Source organism: Wyeomyia smithii, chromosome 3 (genome assembly GCF_029784165.1).
Source record: "Wyeomyia smithii strain HCP4-BCI-WySm-NY-G18 chromosome 3, ASM2978416v1, whole genome shotgun sequence".
NCBI lineage: Eukaryota > Metazoa > Arthropoda > Insecta > Diptera > Culicidae > Wyeomyia > Wyeomyia smithii.
In genome coordinates this window covers 1,251,748-1,273,721 of record NC_073696.1, presented here as the reverse complement: position 1 = coordinate 1,273,721, position 21,974 = coordinate 1,251,748, and the positions used below count along the sequence as shown (strand labels likewise).

General features: G+C 42.6%; 2 protein-coding genes across 7 annotated transcripts in view; one reads left to right on the top strand and one right to left on the bottom strand.

Annotated features, from left to right (window-relative positions):
- The window catches only part of LOC129732958 (embryonic polarity protein dorsal-like), an 84,198-nt gene extending 62,326 nt beyond the window's left edge, over positions 1-21,872 (bottom strand). The window contains exons 1-3 of one of the 6 annotated variants that reach the window (XM_055694444.1): positions 21,494-21,872; positions 20,775-21,112; positions 1,838-2,265 (exon numbers count right to left, since the gene is read on the bottom strand). In XM_055694444.1, coding sequence (XP_055550419.1) covers positions 1,838-1,865 — 28 coding nt within the window. In that variant the 5' untranslated portion in view covers positions 1,866-2,265; positions 20,775-21,112; positions 21,494-21,872. Of the gene's footprint in view, positions 1-1,837; positions 2,266-3,114; positions 3,159-3,300; positions 3,691-20,774; positions 21,113-21,493 lie in introns of those variants that run through there. The other 5 variants (XM_055694443.1, XM_055694448.1, XM_055694442.1 and 2 more) reach the window with 5 other exon arrangements.
- LOC129732962 (uncharacterized) overlaps positions 3,628-21,974 on the top strand; it is a 31,816-nt gene continuing 13,469 nt past the window's right edge. Inside the window, exons 1-2 of the mRNA XM_055694452.1 lie at positions 3,628-3,779; positions 4,364-4,549. The gene's annotated coding sequence lies outside the window, so the exon portion shown is untranslated. The remainder of the gene's footprint in view (positions 3,780-4,363; positions 4,550-21,974) is intronic.

Here is a 21,974-nt window from a genome sequence, read left to right as displayed (position 1 = left end):
TTTGAATTTTTCGAAGATAAAAATGGGCGGGACGAAGATTGCCGAGTCAGTTAATTTACAAAAAAAGCGTTTTTTTTCTCCCTTTTTTCAAATTGTATTATGCATGAAAATCCCTCTCCCCACGGGTGATGTCGTATGTTATCTAAACTTCGATGAAAATCTAACAACTATACGTGAAATTTTGCGGTAAAATGATTCAATACCCATTATCTGATCCTAAATCCTGAAGCTGTATAAAGCTATGGAAAATTTTCACAAACTTCTCAAGGTTGATATTTTAGAGACAGAAATGACACTTGAAAAACAGAAAGTTCTTGGGGACGAATTTCGATTACCAAGAAGTCGTGAAAATTCTGCAATTAAAGTATTTTCGGAATCAGGGTAACGTACGCCATGTTTAAATCGAAGAAGGTGACTCACAACTGCTGGAAAGCTGGGTGAAATCGCTGTCGTGTAGGAATAAAATATTGAGTTTCGATACCATTTTCGATACTAAAACGGCGACTTCCGTTTTCTAAGAAACTGTAGAAAATTTATTGAAATATGTTAAACGCGTTCCAGTTACGGTGTTTCCGGAACGAGCATGAAGATAAGAAACCCATCATTTTTCGTTTCGGTTTTTGATAACATTTTGAAATCCAATTGGCGACTTTTGCTTTCTTTCTTTGAAATTTTAACGGAATAACACCGGAAATGTGTTTCCAACACCATTTTGAATTAGAAACTGTAAAGTTGTAGTAAAGTTAGGTTTGTCTAAGAATATTTTTATTACTTTATCGTCGCAAGAAAATTTTAAGTTTGCTTCATGTGATTTTACTTTTATGCTCTGTTTTCGAGGAAAAAATCTGCACAACCAGTACACAATAATCTTGAAACTTATACAACGCATCTATTAATTACAATCGCCTAAGAAATGATAAATCCTTGTACAATACTATACGATTTTCACCCGTGACTAAAATTTTCTCCAGTAACTCAATCGAAAAAATATAGAATTTACAAATAATTTTATGTTCTTTTGGGAGTAGAATAGATTTTTTTCTAAATATCAATTAGCTAGCTGCATGTTTTTGCACACATATGAGTAATTAAGTTAAATTAACCCTTGAACAATCGATAACGGTTCAATAACTTTTATTTATTTTGAACTAAAGCGAGTGCAAATGTTTAACAAAAATATGTATTTTTGTTTGGCCAACAAGTTCGTCGAAAATATTAAATATGTACGAAATTTTGAAACAAAGTTATATTGAAAATTTTTATCTTTTCATGATCTTTATATGAGAGATTGAAATTTAACATCTTCGACAAAGTCTCTATCAAAAACATCTGCTATAACTATCTCGAAAGCACTGGCTGTCTATCCCACTGTTATTCTAAAAGAAGCGAAAAAAACACATAGAAACTTTCCCAAAAATATAAATATCAATGAAATCAAATATGAGGAATTTAAAGCATAAAATTAACAAAATGAAGCCATCCTGAGGACAACCGAAATAAATAAACAAAAACAAGAGTTAGTGGCTTGTAAAGGCTAGTGACACTAGCTTGCTCTCAGTGAGCTACGAGCTTCGAGATTCGCTTCAAAGATCAAGGCCACCGGTTTGTTTACGTAGCATGCATCGCTGGATTCCACGCTCTCCAGCAACCGTCGTCGCTTGCTACGACCAACACGATGACAATGTGATTGTATACCACCAACACTGAAACAAAAAACTTGTCAGCCGGAAGCGAAAATTCTACCGAAACCAAAACAAAACAACCAAGATAAAGTGCGAGCTTTCGAAGCTGCTAGTTGGTGCTGCATTTGGTATTGGGCACTAGAGCCCTCACGTACCTTCCACGGTGTTGCTGGTGGGTCCCATGATGCGACGGCGCTCGATCGAACGATCTATTTAGCTCCGCGTGCTCTGTCCGCTGCACCACCTGCTCTTTCTGTGCTATTTCAAAACTCTGACGTAGATCGATTAATTGATCGTTTCACCCTGTTACTTCCGAACAATCAGAATAAAACAACAGCCACGATATAAAAAAAAAACACTTAAACGCACCACCAAGACGATCGCGTCGTCGAGTAATTACTCCGGTTTTTCCTTTCTTTCACGGGCGCTTCAATGAGCTTCACTATCAATTTGCATTAAAGCTTTCCAACACTGACTGCCTGCTTTTGGTTAATCATTTGTTTGTCTGTTTTGATAATTGCTGTTAACCACCACCAAATGGTTGCTCTTCATGTTTGCTTTTTCGGAAGTCTTTGCGTAGATTCTGCAAGAAATGTTGCACGAACATCAATTATTATTAGAGTATTAGAGAAACGATTACTCCACTAATTATTGTATTTTAATCAAACGAACGGTAAGCGAAGCTGTACTGAATGAGCTCAAGCAAATAAACAGCAGGAAAACATAAAAAAATCAGACGTCACAGCGAGATCTTCTACTGAACTGAAAAAGTAGCTGAGATTTTCTGATCTCGCACGCTCTGGCTCGTAAGATCTGGCTCGCGCGGAGCCGTTTTTCTCAGGTTAGCAAACTGGTTTTACATGCATGCATGGCGGGAGGTGACGCGCGGTCATGCGGATGGCGAGATTCCGTGGCGCATTAGAGACTAAATGCCTGTGTAAAAATGAAAATAACAACAAAAGGGAAGCCACGCGATGATGGGACATTCGAGCAGCGGGGCATGTCCCACCGCCGCACTAAAAACAAGCCCAACGTGCTGCGTGTATATTCCAGTTTGCCTGGAAATGTGATTGCCGGGTCAACAAGGCTAGATCGACCGGTTTCAGTGGGCGATAAGCTGCGATCGATCGACACGAAGAACGGAATGAATCTACAGAAAGCGTTGGGCAAAAAGTGTAACCGGTCAATCGAGTGAACCAGTGGTGCGAGAATATGGGAATGACGGACAGGGAGAGAGAGAAAGGTGATAAAGCTTTCGGCGTGAAGAACTAATCAAAAAAGGAAAAAAAAAAACAAAGAGCGCAGATTGTTAATTAATTATTTCCTTTTCATAAATGGCAACCCGGTTCGAGTTCGATAGTGGCGCTCAGCAAGATATCGTGCGTTCTTTTTCTCAGTGTATTTTTTTTTTCACATATGTAGGTATAATTACATTGCTAATAACCACACGCGAACAAACATTGCTTGGAACTGGAAACAGTGATCACGTTTTGCGCGAATGATTTTGAAAAAAAGCAAAGCGTTAACAACCTTGTGTTATGTTTTCAGAGATTTGCTTGCTAAATTAAGAGAAAAAATACACGAATCAGGTAAACAAAATTGTTGGAATAATTCGCACCTAAGGGTTTATCAGAAACACTTCACTGTAGAATCACTATAACGCGCGTTTTTATTTTCTTCACTTGTTTATCTGTTACTTTTCCCCGTATGTTTTTTTCCCTTAAATTTATCAACCAGAAATCAAGAAATATATCGGCTGCTATACCCGACGCTTGGTACAACTCTAAACCGCAAACTGATCCCCGAGGATCGACGATCGTGGGATTTTGTTCGCAACCGACTTTTAATCCGCACACATTCGCTGATTATTTCACGACACTTTAAAACGACACTCCGATTGATACTAACTTACCAGCCCGGACGAGTTGCTTTAGTCGCGCAAGGGGCAGCCCTCGGACGGGTTGTGTAGGATTACGAAAGTCCGTATACATACGAAAGCGAACGAACGAAACAGCGACCGCCGATTGTAGCAAAACAACACATAACACAACAAATCCGCCACGTCCATCCGTCCGCGTCTGACCGTCGGTTTCGCAGGTTTGCATAGTCCGGGAGAGACAGAGAGTAAACCTCGACTATGGTATATGTTGTATGGTGTACGTGCGGTTCCACTTCTCACCACACCCTTCCCACACGACCGATCGATCAACGCATGTAGTCATGAAAGTTACGTAGTCGCTCCGACGACGGTGAAACACGGACACACGGACTGAGTAGTGGTGTGCAAAAATAGTAAACAAACACCAGGCCGCCTACTGGTGGTAGCATACTAACAACAAATCTGATCAAAGTGTACTAACAACGTGAGAATAAAATCGAAAACAACCGGGAAACAACTTTCAGTGTAGGCGCGCAGTAAATGGGTGTGCGCAGTTTCTCAGTGATCAGTGGCTACTGGGATTGGGGATGTGTGTTCTATATCCACATACTACTGCAGTCGTGCGCCCGCGCGAACAGTGACGTTCACAATTTTCGTGAATGGGAAAATCCCTACGCTGTGGGTTTTACCCAGCTGCGAGTAGGAAACCGGGTTGAGGATGGAGGCTGGTGTGATGGATGAACCGCTCAGGGAAGCGCACTGTCTGCTATGCTCGGGATGTACAATCTTAGTACTTTTATAGGTGTGCGGGATTGACATTACGGCAAGTGCCACCCGCCTGGACTTTCCAGTGCAGGTGGTTTGACCCGAAACGAGTTCGAGATTAATGAACGCGGGCCGGGTAATGGTGTTGATTAAGGTTTTAGAATTGTTTGACCGGCGTAGACAGATTAGATGCAGAAACAAAGTGCGGGAAAGTGAGATAATGGTGAGATTACTGTGTCACACCCGAACCCCATGATATGTGGTGGGTTTTTTATTCGCAAGTCATGCACGGTGGGTGGCGGGATAGCGGGGCGATGATCCGGGCGGTTGGTTTACTGTTGGTTTATCAGCAAACATGGGAAACTTGGGATGAATGATTAACTGGCAAACTTTTCGGGAGTTTCCAGCTGTTTTGGGTAGGCCAAATTGTTCGAAAAATTTATGGCTTTTCGATTTGAATGACGCTTCATCGAGTTTCCGAACTCGATGTTGGACGCGAAAAAAACGGGTCCATCTCGGAAACACCCAAACCGTTGTAGTACTTCGGCAGTATTTACCCCGCCAAATGAAACCAAAACTTCACAGATTCATTTTGAACTCTAATGTACCAAGATTTCATTTTTCAGGCACTCCTGCTACGGCTAATTCCTTGAAGATTATAAGTTGCTTACACATTCATCAGCAAAAATGTTCTTAAGCTTGTTAAGGTCAGTAGCTTTACAAAACTTTCGTTTGAGACACTGCCTATAACACTGGTCGACAGAGAGAAAAATGATGCTGCTCTAAAGTAAAAAGATTTAATTCTTAATTAGCAGGGAAAAAAGGGAGGCCTTTTTTTTTATTCTCGCGGCTGACTACGAGCTAGTGGGGATTTAAATTGAAAGGAGGGGTGTTACAATTTTGTTTTTAACTATTTTATATTACAGAATGTATTCATTTGTACGTGGCTAACCAGTGATGTTCGATAAAGGCGATAAAGGCCAGCAAGAGGGCCTGCTTCGATAGGCTATGTGCGAGTGCCAATACAAATCCGTGGGGTGACGCCTACAGGATCGTAATGGCCAAGACTAAAGGCGCGCTGGCGCCTGCAGAGCGATCACCAGCGATGCTGGAGCGTATCATCGAGGGACTCTTTCCACGCAACGAGCCAAGTCCTTGGCCTCCGGCGGTCGAGTCTCACGTCCGACGTTCCAGTATCTCAGACATAGACCAGAGATAGTCGGCCAACCTGCCGAGCATCCAATCCGTGAGCGACGACAGCCGTGTCGAGGCAGGGGAGGAGGCAAGGGTTACGAATGAGGAACTCATCGTGATCGCCAAATCCCTAAAGGTGAGCAAGGCACCGGGACCGGCCCCCGGGCTGTTCAGGGCAGTCATGCAGAGGTGCCTGGATGACTGTCTCTTTCCGGACAGGTGAAAGCGGCAGAGACTGGTCTTATTGCCGAAGGCTGGGAAACCGCCAGGGGACCCATCGGCATATAGGCCTATCTGCCTGCTGGACACCGCGGGCAAGGTGCTTGAGAGGATCATCCTCAACAGACTGGTGAGGTACACGGAGGGTGTACACGGTCTGGCAAGTAACCAGTTCGGCTTCCGGAAGGGCAGGTCCACGCTGGACGCAATCTCTTCCGTCATCAAGACGGCGGAGGTAGCAATCCAGCGCAAGAGAAGGGGAATACGCTACTGCGCAATCGTCACGCTCGACGTGAAGAATGCGTTCAATAGTGCCAGCTGGGACTCCATAGCGCTCGCGCTCAGGAGCATCCATGTACCGGTGTCGCTGTACAAGATCCTGGAAAATTATTTCCAGAATCGAGTACTTGTTTACGACACAGAGGAGGGTCAGAAGTGCGTCCCAATTACCGCAGGAGTTCCGCAAGGTTCTATCCTGGGCCCGGTGTTGTGGAATGTCATGTATGACGGAGTGTTAAAACTCAAGTTCCCTGTAGGGGTTGTGATCGTCGGCTTTGCAGACGACATAACGCTGGAGGTTTACGGCGAGTCTATCGAGGAGGTCGAGTTGACGGCCGCGCACTGTATACGCAAGGTCGAGGACTGGATGCGCTCCAGGAAACTGGAGCTCGCGCATCATAAGACGGAGGTCATGGTTGTGAACAACCGTAAATCGGAGCAACAGGCGGTGGTCAGAGTCGGAGACTGCACCATCACCTCGAAGCGATCCCTGAAGCTCTTGGGGGTTATGGTGGACGACAAGCTCACGTTCGGGAGTCACGTCGACTATGCCTGTAAGAGGGCCTCATCGGCTATTGCAGCACTATCTCGTATGATGTCCAATAGCTCAGCGGTTTATGGCAGCAAGCGAGACTTCTTGCCAGCGTGGTTTCGTCCATACTTAGGTATGGTGGGCCAGTGTGGTCCAGAGCGCTAGGTACTAACAGTTACCGTGGCAAACTGGAAAGTACCTACAGGCTCATGTGCCTGAGAGTTGCGAGTGCGTATCGTACGGTGTCATACGATGCAATATGTGTCTTGTCCGGCATGATGCCTATCAGCATCGCCATCAAGGAGGACAGAGAGTGTTTCGACCAACGTGACACAAGGGGCATACGAGGTACCAGAAGGTCATTCTCGATGCTCCGTTGGCAGAGGGAATGGTCTAATTCCACAAAGGGCAGATGGACGCACCGACTCATACCGGAGATATCCGGCTGGGTCGGGAGACGACATGGCGAAGTGAACTTCCACCTGACACAAATCCTGTCAGGCCATGGTTGTTTCAGGCAATATCTGCACAGGTTCGGACACGCGGTGTCCCCCATGTGTCCCGAGTGCGTGGAGGAGGAGGAGACTGCTGAGCACGTCTTCTTCGTATGCCCCCGTTTCGTAAGAGCGCGGAGCAACATGATGGCTGTGAGCGGGCCTGGCACTACTCCGGACAATCTAGTCCGGAGGATGTGCGACGACCCGGACATCTGGAACGCGGTCTGTGCGGCCGCCTCTCAGATTGTTCTGGAGCTGCAACGTGTGTGGCGGGTCAACCACCAACACGCCAGTGGTAGCTAATTACCAGTCTCCAGGTAGTTAGCTAGGAGGTTATAAGAGTAAAGAGGGTGCATCACGCACAAAAGCCACTTCCCGACGTAATACTTAACCGTCGTTCCGGGAAGACCAGGGCTGGAGACTGGAGGGGTTTTAGTGGGTCGGGACAGGGATAAGTAGGTGTCTGGGGGAGTGTAACTACCCCAGCATCTCTCCCCTAGTCTCATCCCCACACCCTGAGTTCTCTTCTCAGGTGTCTGTTTGCAGATTTCCCCGCCACCTTTAAAAAAAAAAAAAAAAAAAACCAGTGATGTTCTATTTGAGCAGTTTTGGTCTGAGGTGTCTACACCGGTTCAGTGTCCGGACAGACCTTTTTGGCAAAATCGAGTATCCAGCGATCTGAATACTCCTCACTTTCATTCGAAACGTCACGGTTCCGCATGCGCCTGGCGGTTTCCCAAAGAGTGCTCATTGCTGTTTCCCTCGACAACGCGTTTACGAACCGCCGCCAGTACCCGCGTTTTTTCGCCTTTACTAAGCTCTTCATCTGCCTGCCCAGTGCCTCGTACTTTCGAAGCAGGTTGACAGTGCCGTACTCCCGGTAGTCCTTATACGCCGCGGACCTTCGCGCGTACAGCTCAGAGCACTCTTTGTCCCACCATTTGTTGGGAGGGCGCTGTCTAATCGTTACCCCGGGTATCGGTTTCGTCTGAGCTTGAGTCGCGGCGTCGATTATCAAGCCAGCTAAGAACGCGTATTCTTCCTCCGGAGGAAGTTCCTCGTGAGTCTCGATAGATTGCGCTATAATAGACTCATAACACTTCATATCAATATTACGTGTAAGGTCGTAGGAAATATTGATTGGGTTCGGGGGAGTTGAACCATTAGCAATTGATATAACGATTGGAAGATGATCACTACCGTGAGGATCGTTGATTACTTTCCACTGGCAATCTAGCGCTAGTGATGTCGAGCAGAGGGATAGGTCAAGCACGCTTTCACGTGCTGGAGGATTAGGTACACGTGTCGCTTGCCCAGTATTCAAAACTGTCATATTGAAGTCTTCGATCAAGTTACAGATTAAAGAAGATCGGTTGTTGTCCAGCGACCCCCATAGCGAACAGTGAGAATTAAAATCTCCCAATATCAAAAAAGGTGCGGGAAGCAACTCTGCTATATCAGTGAGATGCCTCTGTTCAATCCGCGCGAATGGAGGGATATATAACGAAACAAGGCATAGGTCTTTTCCATTCATATTCGTTTGAAAGGCAACGACTTCAATATTCGAGATCGAGGGGAGGTCGATTCGGAAGAAGGAATAGCACTTTTTAATCCCTAAAAGTACCCCTCCACCGTGTGAGTCTCGATCTCGACGAATAATGTTAAAATCGTGGAAATTGAGTTGATCGTTTGAATTGAGAAAGGTTTCACAGAGCGCAAATGCGTCACAATTGTGTGTATTTATTAAATGAGAAAATAGATCGAACTTGGGGATGATACTTCTGCAGTTCCACTGTAATACAGTGATAAAATTCCTAACCTCTTTCACCGTATTAGTCATCGAAAGATATGATAGCTGAAATGAGGGGCCAAGTTGCTGCTAGTTGCTTCAAAAAGGTTTTCACTGTAGGAAGAAGGGCAAGAAGAATATTTTGTAGGGGATCTGGTATGTTGAATGTTTTAAATATCCTGTCCACAATATCAGAAAATTTTATGAACCCTGTTTCTTTTTTATCTTCTGATCGAGAAATGGGTGCACGAGGGGTTTTTGGTGCCCCAGAAAGCGGTGGGTACTCCTGGTTTGATTTAAAAATTAAAACCGGGAGGTACTTGCTTCGGTTTTTCTTCACCGCTTCCTTTTTGTGTTGGCTTATTGGTCATTCCGCTAGGGGTTATCTTGCGACCTTTGCGAGAAAGATTAGGAGAGTTGATCATTCTCCTCTTCCTAGATCCTTCTGGCATGGCATAAGAACACCCTTCGACGGGATCGTCAGATGTACCCTCATCGGTTGGCAAAAAGGAAAAGATGTTTCCTGTCGAGGGTGGCTCAGCACGTTTCAGCATTTCTGCGAGGAGCGCTTTGATCGTTCCTTGAGGGAACGCTTAATTTTTTCCTCGCGCTGTTTGTACGCGGGACACGCCGAAAGGTCATGCCGAGTTCCCACGCAGTAAAGACACTTTTCAGTATCCTCACTGTAAGCGTTCTCAGCATGATTGCCTCCGCACTTGCTGCAGCGTGCCTTGTTGCAGCAGTAGGTGGCTGTATGACCTAACTGCTTGCAGTTTTGGCAATGTCTGTCCAAAGAGATGTAGTTCGGCAGTGCGAATCCAGCGAATGTTACACGGAAGGAATCCGAAGGGAAGAATTTCTTCTTCCCTTCTTCGATGGATACTGAATGCAATTGCTTGACATCCAGTATCTTTACATCTTGAATCAGGGGGTTCTTGAAGCAGCCAACCCCGTGACGCAAAATGTCATCGACCGTGAGGCTTCCTTCGGTAACCACACCGTCGATCTCCACCTCCTTGGCAGGGATGTACACGCGGTACTCTCTCGTGAAGAGCTCGTAGCTAGCAATTGCGTTTGCTTGCTTCAAGCTACTCACAACAACTCGCAGTTTTTTCGGTCTAACCTTTGTAATTTCGGTTACGTTCGAAAAACTGTTTTGCCAGGTCCTATCGATTTGAATAATATTCAGAGGCTTCTTTATGGGCCTGAAGTAAACTACGAACGGACCTTTCGAAGCATCTGGGTAAGCTTTCACCCGTGTTGCCGGTACCCTTGGTAAGGGGCTAGGTAGCGGGGAAGGTAGAGAGGAATTGATGGGGGAGATCTCAATCTCTTCCCCATTTGTTTCCACATCCAGGAATAGTTGCACCTGCATGTCGTCCATTTTGCGGGAGCGTTACGCTCTACCGCACACAAACGATAAATATTCGAATGTGGGGAGGGGGGTCAAGTAGTTGCTATTAAATTTTAAAAACAATTTTTCAAACTACAATGGATCAAAATAAAATAAATATTAAATAATAATAATAACAATAATAATAATAATAATAATAATGATAATAATAATAATAATAATTACAATAATAATAATAATAATAATAATAATAATAATAATAATAATAATTATAATTATAATAATAACAATAATAATAATAATATTAAAAATAATGATAAAAATTCTAAAGTGAATACTTCACCGAACGTCTAAGTCACGACCTCACGGCTGATAGTAGGAATTATCGAGCGTCTCCGCAGAACAAACAATGACGATCCAGCTTCGTGTTGTGACACAGTGGCCGTATCTTACACTCGACCTTGTAGATGCCACTTGTAGTTGACTTCCACTCGTTCGATCGTATGATGGTCCGTGCTGCTAGCGGGGTAACAGCGCTGCGGGAGATTTATTCTTGCTGATATATCAGCTGCGTATCAGATCACTGGCGGAGTAGCCTGCCCCTACCAGTGTGCAGAAGATGTTTCTGCCGATAAGCTGCAGGCTATTGTTATCGCGCAGCAAAAGAACTAATCGACAAAGAAAAACACTCGTACGATAACTCGTGTATTGTTATTTTGCGAACTCAGACGGAGATGAACAATTTGCGTCTAATCGAGACGAAAGCAAAACAACGAATTAGATTAAAGCTTTTTAATCATTCCTGTGAATTTTGGTACCTCAAGCCATTGTCAAAACGCGTCAACTTATGTCAAAGTGGCGCATATTAATTGCTCACCGGGTTCGTCGCTTCAACGTTATGTTTACGAGAAAACTCATTTCAGTCTCTGGAAAAATGTTGGTGACTAGAGGTACCAAAATTGACAGGAATGGTTAAAAAGCTATAATGTTCATTTTTTTCTAGTTTAAGTTCTAGGGCAAAACCTGTGTTCACCAGTATAATCCCTCAAGTACGTTTCGTCGTTCATGAGGATGTCTACTTCGTACTTTGTAAAAACCTGATTGTACATTTTCCGGGCACATTTGTTGGAAACTAAATTTTGCTTCAGTGTCCAGTTTCGTTATATGAAAAGATACAAATCCTTTTCTCAGACGAATCTTTCTGACGGCTGGCGTTGAAGTTTTTGGCGATACCATAATCCGATAGTCTTGGGTTTACCCTCACCGTTTTCGACTCCTTAAAATGCTACTTTCTTATCCTTAGTTCCACTACGACGCTTGCTATCACGGAAATCTTTTTTTGAGGATTTTTAAGCCCGCCCTGTGAACAAGCTTTGAATCCACCAATTTTGAACGAAGTGAAGAAAGCAGTTAGGGGAGCTAAGGAACTACAAGGTAGCTGGGGTAAACAGCTCTCATGCCGAGATTTTCCGAGCTCGGATACCGTGTAAAATTCTCTCTCGCATCCTGTTCCATCGACTGAGGCAGTTGCAGGAAACCTTTGTTGGCGAATACAAATATGATTTTCTAGTGGGACGCTCCACTACGGACCAAATGTTTACCTTGCGACAAATCCTCGATAATTTCGAGAGTTCAACTTGCAGACTAATCATCTGTTCATAGATTTCAGGGCAGCGCACGACTCAGTTGAAAAAAATGAGTTATGGCAGATGATGTGCAAGTATGGTTTTCCAACAAAACTAATTAGAATGATTCGTGCAACCCTTGATGGTTCTACATCAAGCGTCGGGGAAGCCGTTGAGATATCGGACGCTTTCGGGACGTTAGATGGTTTGAAGCAGCAGGGTGACGGGTTGTCAAACCTTATGTGCAACATTGCATTGGAAGATGCTATACGAAGGGCTTGTGTGCAGAGATGCGGCACTATAATTACGGCCTAGGGTTTGCGGACGATATCGATATCGTTTTTGAGCATAGAATCTTGCATTTAATTCTTGATGGCAAACTGAAAAATGGTATTTGACTAAGACGCATGAGCCATGAAGTGTACCAGGCGGGTATAGTCAAGCGGATAAAATAGCCTACAGTGAGCTGGACATGTAGCAAGAATGCCCGGAGAAACGATCAGCGAAAACTTCATTTAGTAGGAATCCCGATAGAGATCGTCGACTTCGGGGTAGACCCTGCACTTGTCGACTGTGTGCTGTCGACGAGGGTGCCCCTGCAATAGGTGTTGGAGACGACTGCAGAGCAGTCCAAGACCGAGTGAAATGGCGACGTATTCTGGATTCGATACTGGATTGATCCCTTGAACTTGACTTTGCTAATATAAATGCAGTCAATCAGTGCGAGGTAATGCGACCACCTGAGGCTGTTACTGTACTGATTTTTCTAGATTAAATAAAGCTTTAAACTCAACAGGGTGGTTGTTCCAGGATACTAATGATATTAATATGACGGCTCTTGTCTCTGTTGCGTGAATTCATTTTTCGACCCAGTCTAAAACTGAAACCACCCTGCTCAAATCGTCGTCTCAAATATCCGTTGCGTTGAAGAAATGCTTCTGTTTTTGAGACACCTTCACTAAACGAGGATTTGCCAATACCAGTCGTCAATACAAAACTTATTACTGCTTTCTTCACTCGTGATACGTAAGGCAAAAGCAATATGATCTCAACCAAAGTCTCAAACGTTTTGGTCATTCGTTAACGAGAAACGCAAGGAAACTAAACTTTCTGCTCAAATGACCTTTCGCGATCAATCTTCCAGTAATATTGAAAACATTTTTGCTGTCGGTATTACTTCAATTCATGATGAACAGAGTGCCCTTAAGTTCGTTCCTGCAAACGTTTGTGATATAAATTCAACTAGTTTTTCACAAAATAAAGCTGTAGGTAGAGGCTCTGAAGCAGTTGAAATCATCAGTGACCTCCGAACCCGACGGAATACCATCAATCATACAAAAAATTGCGCATCTGCTCTTTCATAACCGTTACAGTTAAATACACTGGTCAACACAGGTACACTCCGAAAGCTCAAACTGGAAAAAAATGAAAGATTGTGGCTATTTAACCATTCCTGTGAATTTTGGGTTTCTAGCCATTACCATTCCTGGTCAAGAAAGGAAACAAAAGCGACGTTACCATCTATCGGGGGATTACATCGCTTTGTACTGGCTCGAAACTGTTCAAGATTTTGATCGGTCCCGCGGCTACCATAGTACTTGCTGTTCTCGCTGTATTATATAGAAGTGTGCTTGGCACATCCCCCAGGATATAGAATCGTGTACGCTGTTGACCTCAAAATCCACTATGTAGTTCGCTCAATTACTGATAGTACAGTCAAACCTGTTTTCGTGCGAATTTCTTTCGAGCGAAATTTATTTTGTGCGACTTTTTTTTGTGGGATTATTTTTTTTTTGTGCGGTATATGAAAAAGGACCACTTCCGACAACATTTTCAGCCATTTAGTTTTTCCGATTCTTGGAATAAATTCCAACGCATTACAGAAGTGTTGCGTCCTGAAAGGATTAGTATGTTTAAAAGAAGTTTCGTTTATCAATCCGATGTTTGAAAATTGATCTCATAGGTATTATAAATCAGTTTCAACAACTTTCGAGTTATTTTTAACTGAGGATTTTTTTATGCGGTCCCTATCCACCGCATAAAAAAAGTTTTTTTTTAAATGCTGTGGAAATATTGTTTTGTAACTGCACGTGAAGTTTCAAATGATTTTTTATGCGATTTATTTTGTGCGGTCTCTATCCCTCGCGTAAAAACAGGTTTGACTGTATTGAGTTACAAAAACTGATTGGCATATTCCATGAATGGTGTGTTTGCAACCGTCCCAGTATCAGTGTAACCAAGTGCTCCGTTATCAGCATCAGCAAAAAAAACCCTATCGAATGCAGCTACACCAATAAAGGTTAGGATATTGAACGAGGAACGGTTGTAAAAGATCACGGATCATTAGAGCAGTATCATTTCCAAAGCAAACAAAAACCTGGGATTTATAATGAAAATTGCTAATGTGTTCCAATGAGTTCCGTGATCGGTACTGCTTGAGAGCATTGTACCATGCACTTGTACGCTCTGCGCTTGAAACGGCGGCAGTAATTTGGAGTTCTTATACTGGACTTTGGATTGCACGAATCGAGTCGGTATAGAGAAAGTTCACTTCAAGGCCTCCCTTGAAAGGATTCTATGGAGCTTTGTGGGTATCGATAGCCCACTTTCTTCTCTCTATCTAATCTTTTCTATTTTTCTTTATCGGGGCTCCGTTTCTACTTTCAGCTAACTGTCCAGCTTTTCGTTTCATTCTCCTCTCAGTTACACCAGGTTTCCCGCTACCACACGTCCTTTTCAACCGTTGTCTTGCGGCCTTTTCCGCCAAAATAGCCCCTGATCGATGCCTTCAGTCACCGGCGAAGGGTCCCACGTGGATTCTCGGTGTACTCGAAGGTTTTTAATGATACGTTAGATTTTGCCTAATTAACTAATTGGCGATGGGGCAATTGTTAAGGGGCAAAAAGAGTGCTTTACCTACTGTTCACTATAGCCACACATATTTTATTTTCTCTAGGTTCACTTTTGGATTTTTTCTCAGTTTATAAATTTTCTCGGATCACGACCGTTCAATTTGAAATCTGATGAAGAAGTGTGCGTTGTGGCTACAGCAGGTCATTCCTCCTTGTCCTGAGACATTGACCTCGTTTAAATTATCGCGTCAATAATCATAGCCGCGTTTTTGCATCCATCTCTCCATATATCACCCATATTTACGTCCGCTCTAGGTTTGATGCTTGGGTCTGCTACGCCACCACCCAGCGGATTTAAAACTACAAACAATCCACTCCACCTTCGTAATTCGACTTAGCAATGCTTATAGTTTCTTCCATATATAGATAGGTGCAGATTTTTGAATATGGACTGGACACATTAGAGAAATGAAAAGATGATATGCGTGCTGTATTTGTTGGAAAAGTGCTTTGTAGATCAATAGATGCCATTTGGATTCTAGCCAATATCAACGTAAACGCACCCTCCAGCATCCTTTAGACGACTGACTTTCTCAAAATTCCTTTTAATCGTACGTTGAAACGAACCAGTTACTGCTATGTGTAGAATGTTTAATTCTATCTTCCATTTGTTTAACTTTAGCATTAGCTGTAAAATGTTTAAGTATCGTTTGCGTATCCGATGATCATTTTAATTTGTTTGATTTCAAGTTTCTTACATGTAGACCCTGTTGTTCGATAAAATCAAGTAAATGAATAATTTCATAAATAAATAGATATTCAGTCATCGCCCCAAAGGTAACATTAAAAGTAAAGTAAGTAAGTCCACCCTGGAATACTTTTTTTTCCGTTATATTGAGCCGAAAAAAATCGACTAACGGAAATAATATTCTGAGCCTCTGACAGATTGCAGTATGTCGTATTATGGAAAGCAGGATTATAATTATGACCTTTGGTTAGTATTATTCAATAAAAAAAATGCCTAAAAAGAAATAATAAAGTATCAAGTCAGGAATATTTTTTTTTCAACGCCGCGTATAACAGGGTAAAGGATTCGAATGTTGCTTCAACACCTCTAGGATTAAGGTTATTTTCTTTATCATAAAAAAAAGAATAGAAAGCTCGTAAGATGTTAAATCTCGATTTTCGTAGCAAGCAGTGCTTGTACACCTATGAATAAAAAAAAAATATTACGAAAAACCTAGAGTCGCCGGATTGCTAAAAAAAGTAAATTATAGTCAAAAAAATCCACAGAAAAAAATTTTATTTAGGGAAAGGAAACATGGTTCCATTATCGAATAAAAATACATTCCATTCATATTCATAATTTTCCTCTAATTTTGCCCGAAGCAGGGATGGGTGAGAGGTTGATAAAAATATGACGCTACTGAAGAGGAGCTATGTAGCCGCAAGGTTACAGAGTTGCTTTGACAAGCGGAAGGTCATGGGTTCGCATCTTAGTAGAATCAGGCCATTCAATGGACTTAAGCGTGGGTAAACCCACGCCAAAGGAAAAATTTCGAACAATGCCACAAAAGATCGAAAAATTACTGGTCGCTGTGGGGTTCATACAATAAAAAAAAGGAGAAAGGTAAAGGAAGTTATGACAGTTTGTGACAAAAGAGGAGGTGAAGGGGTATTTTTTTCTAAATATTGTGTGGTATTAATCATGGATGACCCCTAAGAATAAACTACAGTGACCATAGAGAAAGTTTCGACCCATGTTGTTTGAAATTATATCTAAAAATTACATTCCAGTATTATTATTGACTCCAGGAATAACGTAACCGATTTCGCTATTATTACTTTTTTGCTCGATTTTTGAAGCTTTCAATAATTGATTTGTAAAATAACCTCCATCCATACGAATTACTAGAATTTATAAGGTCCATAAGGGGAATGTCAAAATCATTGAAAATCCGTCCACGTGAAATGTCTAATTCAAAGTAGACTTAATTGAAGATTTCCAAGCGAAGTGAAAATCTAATACAAAATGTTAATTTTTTCACGCGCCGAAAAAATTTCACTTCGCTTGGAACTGTGAACAAATTCGATCCAGCGAAATCGAAACTTGTGAACAAATGAACAAATTCGATCCAGCGAAATCGGAACTTGTGAATCGCATTTTTTTTCACTTGGGCTTACTTTTTTCACGCATGCATCCACTAGTGAAGAATGGCGCAGCTAGCGAAAATTTGACTTTTCAGCGCATTTAATTGCTGTCAGTTTTGGTCGATTTTCGTAAACAGAATGGTCGTACTTGTAAACAGTACAGTGTTTCGAGACAGTGAGGATCTCTGAAGCCACGTTTTTTTCTGTAAAAAATCCCAGTTGTCTTACTTACTTTACTTTCACGGCGACAGACCGATTATCGATCCAATGCTGAATCCAGAATACGTCACCATGTCACTTGGGCTTGGGCTACTATCCTCCAATCTCCCCTAACACCTATTTCGCGGGCATCCTCCTCGACAGCAAACATCCAACGAGTGCGAGGCTTACCTCGAAGTCAACGGCCTCTATCGAGATTTCTGCTAAATAAAATCTTCGTTGGTCGTTCTTCCGGCATTCTAGCTACATGCCCAGCCCACTGCAACCTGCCGTGTTTTATCCGCTTAACTATATCCGCCGATTTGTACACCATGGTTCATGCGTTTGCGCCAAACACCATTTTCTAGTTTGCCGCCAAGGATTGAACGCAAAACCCTACGCTCAAAAACACCAAGAGCTCGCCGATCGGCCTCTTTCAACGTCCATGCTTCATGGCCGTAGAGGGCCACCGGAAGAATCAGTGTTTTATAGAGTGCAAGTTTAGTACGGATTTGCAGACTGCGGGACCTTAGCAGGTTACGTAATCCGTAGAAGGCCCTGTTTGCAGCTGCTATCCGCCTTTCTTCTCACGGCCAACCTCGTTGTCACATGTCACTAGTGTACCCAGGTAAATAAATTCGTCGACTACTTCAAAAGTTCCCCCATCTAACACCATCTCAGCACCAACATCCGTCGGACTACTACGCTCTCTACCAGCCACCATGTATTTCATTTTTGCAGAGTTAATGATGAGCCATACTCTCGCAGCTTCCCTCCTGAGAGGTCCGAAGGCCTCTTCCACAGCTCTACGGTTGATACCAATGATTCGATATCGTCCGCAAAACCGAAAAGCATGTGAGACTTCGTAATGATGGTGCCGCTTCTTTGCACGCCGGCCCTCCGTATAGCACCCTCCGAAGCGATGTTGAACCATATGTTTGACAGCCCGTCTCCCTGCTTCAAAGCATCTAACGTCACGAAGGACTCCGATGTCTCACCGGCTATCCTTACGCATGCCTTCAAGGGTGGCACGTATCAGCCTAACTAGTTTTGTTGGGAAACCATGTTCGACCATAATTCGCCATAACTCATTTCTCTTTACTGTATCGTACGCTGCCTTGAAGTCAAGGAACAGATGGTGCATTTGCAGGTAAAATTTTCGAAATTTATCGAGGATCAGATGCAGGGTAAACATTTGGTCCGTAGTGGAGCGTCCCCCTTGAAAACCACATTGGTAATCGCCAACAAAGGTCTCCGAATTATGTAAACGGTGTTCAGAAGGGTTATGCCCCGATTCCTCACCATTCAACAGCACATTAAAGTTCCCAGTTGTCAATTCGCTTTTAATATTAAGCTGGCATGGTGCAAAAAATATGAACATGATCGAGTTCAAAATACAGTGAAATGCCATAACCTCGCATTTTTCTATGCTAATTACTAGCCAGTTTCTATAACACCAGTCGATGAGAATATTTAGTAGAGCTTGTAGACAGCGACAATCGTCTATTATGCATACTACCAAGCACAACTTCAAGTCATCCGCGTATACCAAATAACAACCAATCTTCAACAGTATTGAAAACGGCACAAAAAGTAAAGACCCCAAGTTGCTGCCACGCGGTACTCTTGATTTCTTGGTGAACTGCTACGAAACACAAAAAACAAATTTCCCTCGTAGAATCCTACCACATTAATAGGAACTCAGCTATTCGGCGAACTGATGTGTTGCACATATTTGCGAAATTTTACGCAATAATATGCGATGTTCACGATGACTTCAGATCGGTTAAGATGACATCTATTTGCCGCCTTCGGGAATACATTAATCGACCGCAAAATCTAATTGCTCGCCGAGTTTGTCATTTCTGCGCTTACTGACAGGAATATTCCATTGAAATTATTAGGGATTTGACGCACTTCCGAGATGGCTATGGGCTCCAAAATTCATTGGAACTGTTAAAAAGCTATAATCTCTGTTTTTTTTTATTCTGATCTCTAGGGCATTTTTTCAATTTTTATTTTCTTTACAGAATCATACGAATTTGATGCTATGAGTTCTGGTTTATTGAAACAGGTGATGTGGTGCAAATCGAAAAAAAAGTTATACTCTGATCGACGGAAAAATATTTTCGTGCTTAAAAAATGTACCAAGAAGTCAGAAAAATATTAAAGCTCATGAAACCGAGGACTTCATTCAGATTTATTCATTGTTCTTTCACATATCTGTGGTTTTTACACATCAGGCGCATTTTTTACTGATAAGATAATAGAATCTTCAATTATCCCACTCTGACTAATAGCTAACTACCAGTAACTTATCCCAAAATATCTTAAATCCAAAAGGAAAACTAGCTTGAAGCAGTTCTTTTTGTAATCTTTCTGTTATACAAGTCAAAACACGCAAGATAATATTATTATCGATAAAAATTTTGGTATTTTGTGGGTTTTGCCAAGCATTCTGAAGAATGAAATACTATACGCAAAGCTATAAAGCAAACGTTACATTTAACTGTTGCGGGTAGCAGAGTCCAACTGTTGCGGGGAGCAGATTTTGCCATTTTTATTTCCCAAGAAAAAGTTTCACTAATTTTTCCTCACTCTAACTCAATTATTGGGAAGCACTATAAAAAGCAAAGCCTTGGTGCTACATTCCGATTCAGGACTCGACCTTCTGTTTTTTTTTTTTATTCAAAGACTTCGCAGCCAATTGTTTAGTGTATAGGACAATTGTGGGGCTGACACCAACAGTCTCTCCTGAGCCGAGGCTCGAACCTACGACAACTGGCTTGTTAAGCCAGCATCGTACCTCAAGACCAGCTGAGAGATTTGGGAAGCACTATGCAATATGTTATTTTTGTGTAGATAACACTTGTCGACAAAAGCGAAAGAAAAATTTGCCCAGAGCACAAAATAGTTACTCTAAAAAGACTAAAGCTTTTTAACCATTCCTGTGCATTTTAGAGCCACCAGTGTATGCAGAAGTGTGTAAAAAAAATCGCCCAGTAAGTGCACACCGGGTTCGATATCTTTGCCAGGGAAATCAAATTAAAGGTTATAATCTTTCATTATTTTTCCATTTTGAGCTCTAGGGCAAAACCTGTGTTTACCAGTGTTATTTTCAGCAGCAAAAGATTTTCAGCCTTGAAAAAATCGTCAAATGATAACACTATCGAAAAATATAACCCGCCGCTAGGTACACTATGGTTTATTATTCAGTAGACTGCTGTCAATGTCAATGTTCCGGCGCCAAAACACAGAAAAAAAATCACTAGAAAAAGGTGGTCATTGCACTCGCGGTGCGGTGCGTTAAACAGTCGCCGCCACATATAGAACAACTTTCAATGTTTGGAATCACGCGCAGTAGGCGTTGCCGTCGTCGTTGTCGCCAGCGATTCTGGATCCATGTTTCGCGATGATTCACCTCCTATAAACGGTAAGTAACCTACTATGATGACAAATTAAATGATCAGCTACGACGAGAGGGCCAAAACAATCTCCACTGGTTCGGGTTGTAAGTGATGGTGAGCAAATAATTGGGTGCGTTATAATTTTTGATTAAACTCGTACCAAAACAGATGCTGGAGCTGGTGATAGTATGAAATATTATGGCAATGAATGGGTGATTCACTAATTAATCACATCTATATGCATCCATTGCATGCAAACAAAAAAAACAAAAACAAACAAACTCGTTCTAACTGAGCATCATCGAATGTGTCAAACACTAGAAGTTACAAATAAAATAAACAGTTACTTACCGCACCGCTCACGACCCAGACAACGATATAACTGGTCGCTCGAAGTTCCACGATGATTGACGTCACACGAATGGTGGGCAAAACACTTGAGAATACAAGAATCAAAGTATGTAGACTGGTTTTAAACACCGCTAAACAACCCACTAGCCACAATGAAGTGAATCTGGTCGCAGTAGACAGATATATCGATTGCACATTGTACTGTGCCACAGTCAAGGCTATATAACGTTACCCTAGTGTAGATAGCGAAAAAACTGATCAAACTGATAGCAGGTGGGCATAGCCAAAATTGAACTTCGATTGTTCCAAAAAACCGCTGTCGAAACTGTCAGCAGAATCTAAGGGAATAAAAAAACACCTGTTATCACTTGCCCGAGCGATTTGGTACTGCACTTGAAAAATAGTCTAAGGCATTATTGGACTGCTGGAAGTGTGGCTTGCTTTGGGAAATTCAAAGTTCTCACGATGAGTCTGTTTGCTCTGTTTGTGCTCTGTTTGCTTTGATCATGAAACAAATGGAAGGAATCAAGAAGGGTCCCAAAACGTGGGATCAAAAAATCCAATTCTGGTGGATTGTTCCTTGACACTTAGGGGTGTAAAATCCCTTAACATGTGCGTGTACGCCAACAAACACTTTGTTTGATTGGTAATTATTCACTGGCAGATTCACATCATACAGGCAATTTACGGAGCGCTATGATTAATGACAGGTTGCATACCACTCAAAAACCTTGATGAGACGCTTAAAAAACACTTGTTGTGAATAACTTGTTTTTACAACAAAAAAAAACACTTTTAAAATATCACTCAAATAGAATTATCCTTTTACTGTTCAACTGGAGAACAGTTGCTCTCACTTCAAGCACTGAAAAGCGTCTGACCGGCAAGCGACAGTTTTCCGAGCGCGAAAGCACGACGGCAGGACTGGAAAAGCGTACCACAAGGAGGAAAATCTAGCCTGCTGGTGAGCGACACTAACACTACCCTAACGAAGTGACTGCATGAGAAAAAGGGGAGGACAAAAATTCGTACGAAAACTGCACTCGGTAAGCTCGCAGCTGAACGATTCACCCCCGCGTACACGTTTAGCTAAGCAGGCTTACTAATACTGACTGTCGGACCGTCCGACACGACCAGCCGCTTGCTGCGATCCGCGAGGCAAAGAAACGGTATGACACATCGCACTCGTACGATCTGGCT